Genomic DNA, 6,411 nt, shown 5'->3' with positions numbered 1-6,411 from the left:
ACCAAGTCCTACTGACTTTCCTAGAACGTACCCTGTTCAAAGAGCTGTTAGTTAAAAATTAAACGATAATCTCTATAAGACAATGTTAATTAATTAAGTACATATATCATATCTTTGATTAAGGATCAAGAATGTTAACCTTACCTAACAAATTCTGATTTTATTCTTGTAGAATAAGCAGATGATATTATTTATACAAATGATACTGAAATTGACTTTACATAAATCATTACTTCTAAGGTCAATGATTAAGCTGATGAACTGAACCCAACATCTTAATGATTTTAATACTACACACCAACAAACATAGCATTAACATGTTGAAAGATACAAATTAACTTTTTAACGGAACTAGAAACTATATATATTTAACTCATTGACTTTGGAGTGCATGAACTAGTATTTAAAGGGAGCAATCTCCATCATCACATCATATCCAGCACACACAATAACCTGACTAACAATCCAAAAAAAGAAAGAACAAACATCAACTGGAAATATCATGACCAGCACCCTCCTCTATCACCATCTTCTCCTTTCAGTTATCCTCCTCCTTCATGCCCCATTGTGTCCAGCTGCTGCTGGTGGATCATGGTCCGTCCTCCTCCCAAGCATTGGCATCTCAGCCATGCACATGCAGCTCCTTCCCAACGACCGTGTTGTAATGTATGATCGTACCGACTTTGGAATCTCCAACATCTCTCTTCCAAATGGCAAGTGCCGCCCTAACTCCACCGACTGCTCTGCCCACTCCGTCGAGTATGATGTCGGTTCCAATACTATACGACCGCTCATGGTGCTCACCAACGTATGGTGTTCTTCAGGAACATTAATGCCTGACGGCAGCTTAGTCCAGACCGGAGGATGGGCTGACGGTTACCGTAGGGTCAGGATTTATAAATCATGTGCCACATGTGACTGGCAAGAGATATCAAATGGGTTGAACCAACAGAGGTGGTATGCAACAAATCACCTATTGCCTGACGGGCGACAAATTATCATCGGCGGTCGTCAGGCATTTAACTATGAATTCTACCCAAAGATGTCGGCCACCGAGAACTCTCCCAGCTTTCCGTTTTTGGTCCAGACGAATGACCCCAATGTTGAGAATAATTTATACCCATTTGTGTTTCTCTATCCAGACGGGAACTTGTTTGTTTTCGCCAATAACCGTGCCATTTTATTCAACTACTCTAAGAACCAAGTTGTCAAGACCTACCCGACAATGCCCGGCGGGCAACCAAGGAACTACCCGAGCACTGGCTCTGCGGTACTACTCCCTTTGAGAATGAAAGAGGGGGTTGCCGAATCCGTTGAAGTGTTGGTTTGTGGGGGCGCGCCCAAAGGAGCATTTGCTAATGCAAATAATGGAAGATTTGACGGGGCATTAGATACCTGCGGGCGGATTAGAATATCCGACCCCAATCCTCAGTGGGTCATGGAAACAATGCCTTTGGCTCGAGTCATGGGTGACATGTTGTTGCTTCCCAACGGCCATGTCTTGATCATCAACGGTGCCTCAGCAGGGGTTGCCGGGTGGGAGCTTGGTAGGAACCCCGTTCTCAGCCCTGTAACTTATAGACCTGATAACCAAATTGGGTCTAGATTTGAGGTGCAAAATCCAAGCACAAAACCAAGAGTGTACCATTCCACAGCGGTCCTACTGCGAGATGGTCGGGTTCTTGTTGGTGGAAGCAACCCTCACGACAAATATGTGTTCACCAACGTGCTTTATCCAACCGAACTAAGCCTGGAGGCATTTTCTCCTTCTTATTTGGATCCAAGCTCTTCTTCTTCACGCCCCAGGATTTTATCACCCAAGACTAAAACTAAGATACGCTATGGAAAACGGATCGCTGTTACATTTACGGTACCAGGACCTGTAGATCTGAATTCGGTCAGCGTGACAATCGTGTCTCCTTCATTTAACACACACTCGTTATCTATGAATCAAAGGTTGTTGGTTCTCGACAGCGCTAACTCTACCAAAGCTCTCGGAAGGTCTACCTATAGAGTAGGTGTGACGGCACCTGCATCGGGTAACTTTGCACCCGCGGGTCATTATCTACTGTATGTGGTTCATAAAGAAATTCCAAGCTCGGGCATTTGGGTCCGAATGCAACGATAAACATCATCCAAAGCACTAGTGGTTTTGCTCCCGCAGTTGTTTATGGTTTATTTATTTCATTTTCAAGTTTTTCCCTTTGGGAACATTTATTTGTTGTTGATATATTTCAATTGTATATGTGACCTAATAAATTGGCATATCGAGATTGTTTGTTTGCCAATTCATGAAATCGTTACCTCTCCTATCAACTAAAAGATCTAATCAGCAGGTCACATTTCTAGCGTAGCCATAAATGTTAGCATAGTTTCCTTTGGTTCTTTGTCACCTCCGAAGCAAATTTGTTAATTTTTTAATACAATTATCTCGATTCCGCCATAAGTTTTATTCAACTGTATTAATTTTTTAAATAGTTGTTTCTTAATTCTTCTATACGTTTTTTCTAAATTGCTTTTAATCGATTTATAAATATTTACTTCACATTTTTTGCGCAACTTACTAATTTATTGTAAAGACTTTTTATAATCAGTATTTTCTAACATGGTAAAAACTTCATTTGTGATGGAAAGGCCATACCTAGATTGTCACACCCTCAAAATCCACATGTGGAAAGCCAATAGTCTATTGCTAGTGACGATACTACAAATGATGCAAGCACCCATGTTGTACCTAATGTAAACTGCAAAGCATGCACAAGTGTATCAACAAAGGTTGGTGAGTTCACAGTTTCTGTTTTAAAGGTAAGTAAGTTTTAAATACATTAGTTTATTAAAACATATCATGGGTAGCTAACCCACGGTTAAGCTACTAAACTGTGTAGTACCGAATACTTGACAGTTGTAAGTTGTTGTGCCCCGTATCAATGTCTATCATCATTGATATAAAGTCAAGGTCGAAAGTTCACGCCCAGCTCCCAGCACGGTGTGAGGTTTGTTTGTTGAACCTAATAGCGATATTAACTTGTACCTCGTTTGCCCAGCCCGACAACTAATCGGTATAATGTGTTGGGAATTTTCGGATAGAGTTTCATTTAGTACGCTAAAGACATGTAGGTCCGGGTTTCGGGACCGAAACCGTGATTTTATGTTTATGTTCACAGATGGAAGAGATAAGAGAGATGATAAACAAACAAACTTTGTATTAATCCGGTAGTAAACATTACAAGTCGGCCCGGTTACATGACAACCGAACTAATACCAAAGAAGTATACATCCAGGGAGAAATCAAGTGGTGATTTCTCCCGGTGAGGACTCAAACCTCCTATCACTCTCTAGCACACACTTGTGCTCTCACTCTTATGTTGCAAATGACAAGGTGTTGGTATTTATACCAAACACAGGTTGCACGGTCGAAGGATTAAACTGACTGGTCGATAGATCATCTGTCGACCATCCAGCTTTCGAAAGATACACACATACCTCGAAGGATGCCATATCCTTCGAGGTCCATCTTCAACCTTCGATGGATATCTTTCGAGCTCATCGAAGGATACACAATCCTTCGATGCCTTATCCTTCGACACCAACATATACAACCATAATTTGTCTAGCAAACACACACGGTCAACCGAATAACCCTCTCGTTTGACCACTTCAAACGAGCGGGTCTATACACGTTCGATAGACCGTTTCACTAACTATTACAAATTCAGCGTAAAATAATAACTAATCTATTCGACAAGCATCGGACACAAAATCTGCATCAACAAATTCCCCCTTGTCCGTTGCTGTCGAATGCTGAAAATGCAACTGCAATCAATCTTCAGTCAAGTATTCATCTTCTCTGTGTTGACAAATTCCCCCTTGACCGATGATCCAGGTAGGTAGTATCTTGATGCTCATTGTATAAGATTTCCCCCTCAGAGTACGCGCATCCGTGTTGAGTGTTGTGCAATTTCCTCAAAAGGCTCAATTGACCGATCTTCCGCTGATCTTCCAATACTCCAACCGGCATTTGATAAGGGTTCCATTCTTTTACAACTGCATCAAGTCTTGATCTTCAAGCGTCTGTGCAAAACATTCCACGCTGAACCGTTTGAATCACCAGAAAATCACAACTCTACCACCTGTGATTGCGTTTAGAAATTTACCGAAGAAATTCAACATTTGGAAATTTTTATCCCCCCATTTCTTTGGTAAAATCTCTAAACCTTAACAGATTCTTTCCACTTCAAAGAAACTGTCGTCAAATGTTCACCAATTCCCTCCACTGAGCGGAACTGTCATCAATCTTCATTGAATGTTCTCGATTCCGAAAATTCACGAACATGACTTTCTTCTTTGCATAAACTAGTTGAATAAGAACGTCCCCTGGTACCCCGTAGGATCTGACTTGTATCCCCCCAAAGACCAAAGACTTTGTGAACTCGTTAGGACCGGTATAGACGTTCCAGGTTCATACGTTCGTCTTCAAATGCGAGAATATGACAATAAACAAAATCCTTTCGAACATTTCCGAATAACCGGTAACAATCATAAATACTGATGCGCGGAAGCGAACATATCGTGTTGTTTTTGGCCCATAATAGTCGCGTTACCATTTTTGCCATTTGCATCGGTAACCGTGACTACCCCACAATTTTCAAACATCAAGTTTTCATCATCTCTTGTTTTCATCATGCTGCATCATCCCGCACGCTCCCAAAACCCATACGAATTTTGACCTTGATATTAGGAGCGCGATTCAGATCAACTTCACCAAACCTCAACCCAACTATGCAACTCACGAATAAAGACGGGTCCACGACTCCATGTCTCATCATTGTCAACATCCAAAAATAATAGACCCAGTAAATAGCTACATCATGGCCCAAAATTTAAGAGTTCCAACTTTTGTGTAGTCACATAATTGGGTCCAAACCAACAACCATTCCTTTTTAAAAAAAATTAGTGGGCACAAGATTTAAAAATAAAATAAAAGAAATTGTCCCACTAATACTTAAGTCTACAATGACTTAAGTTTTAAAAATGAATGGCTCAAAATTTTTATATATTCCCATGAAGACTTGTGGGTTATGGTCCCACGAAGAGTGTACTGAAACCCAAAAGATCTATGTTTGAAAAACAAGGCCCACAAAGAAAATTAAATTCCTTGATCCACTGAGCCCACAAGTCAAACAACCCTAAAAATGTTAAGCCGCTATTCTTCACAGTCTTCGTTTACTTTCGAAGATACCCAGCACCAGCTTCAAACATAATTGCAGCCGCTACTTCTGATCTCTCCCTCTCTCAATTTCTTCGATACAACAACAGCAGCACCATCATCTTTCAAGATCTGTTCAATCTTTCGAGCCCCAAACAGCATCCTTCGAGATCTGAGGATGATGCTTCGACCAAAGGTGACCTTTCAAAAAGCTGATGATCTTTCTAAACCACTGTTTGATCTTTCGAAATCGTCAAGAGGTGAAGGCATCCTTCGAAGTTGTTGAGCTTTCGAAATTGTTGATCATTCGAAGTAGTTTTGACCCTTCGAGGTTGTTAAGGAATAGAGATGATCTTTCGAATTGCAAACCTTTCGAACAGATATGTAACAGATATGATCTTTCGAAGTTGTTAATTTGGTAATGGTGACCCTTCGAATGGTGACCCTTCGATTTTTTTTTTTTTTTAATCTGACCCTTCGAAATTTGAAAAGGGATGATCTTTCAAAGTGGTTGATGAAGATGACCTTTCGAAGTACCGAGAGGTTTAGGTTCTGATCTTTCAAAGTGGTTAAGTTGACCCTTCGACTAAAGGAATGATCTTTCGAAAACCATCTGACCTTTCGAAGTTCTTCACATCTTTCAAAACATGAAGATGTGAAGAACATCAAGAACATAGACACCAGGGTAAAACAGCAGATTTAATCGAAAACACTTGAACACCATTTTTGATGACGAAAACTTGAGTTTTTAGAGAAAAACATAAAACCCAACACTCGTTTTATCACAGATCTGGATATTCGGGTCCAGATCTGAGTTTTTCTCATTTTCACCATTTTTTACATCTTGAACAAAAACCCACAAAAATCACAGATCTAGAGCACATGTGACTTAGTAAATGGTTAGTTTTACTAAATCGGGCACCATGGCTCTGATACCAATTGTAGGTCCCTTTTCTCGGAGGATCGAGAATAAACCTAAACCTTGTTATACAAACTCACTAGCGAGTGCGGAATCCAAGCTAGCGAGCAAACCGGGATGAAGCAAGAACAAACACAAACACACAAAGATTCACCGATTAACACCACTGTATTAATACGTATGAAGGTTTCGGTTACAAGCACAATGTTTACAAATCTAACTTGCAAACTCTCCAGGTGTGTGTGTGTGTGTTTTCAGCAGAATGCTCTCTAAGTGTTTCTCTCTT

General features: G+C 40.5%; 1 protein-coding gene across 1 annotated transcript; it reads left to right on the top strand.

Annotated features, from left to right (window-relative positions):
* The first annotated feature begins 460 nt into the window (after positions 1–460).
* On the top strand, positions 461–2,353 carry LOC110879559 (aldehyde oxidase GLOX1). The gene has a single exon (XM_022128032.2). The coding sequence runs from the start codon at positions 503–505 to the stop codon at positions 2,126–2,128; it is 1,626 nt and encodes a 541-aa protein (XP_021983724.1). The 5' UTR covers positions 461–502; the 3' UTR covers positions 2,129–2,353.
* The last annotated feature ends 4,058 nt before the right edge of the window (positions 2,354–6,411 follow it).

This window comes from Helianthus annuus, chromosome 9, assembly GCF_002127325.2.
Source record: "Helianthus annuus cultivar XRQ/B chromosome 9, HanXRQr2.0-SUNRISE, whole genome shotgun sequence".
NCBI classification, from domain to species: domain Eukaryota; kingdom Viridiplantae; phylum Streptophyta; class Magnoliopsida; order Asterales; family Asteraceae; genus Helianthus; species Helianthus annuus.
This window is presented reverse-complemented; position numbering and strand designations above follow the sequence as displayed.

What these genes read in the sequence shown, in the direction of transcription:
- LOC110879559 (XM_022128032.2), top strand. Translation starts at nt 503, where the DNA reads ATGACCAGCACCCTCCTCTATCACCATCTTCTCCTTTCAGTTATCCTC.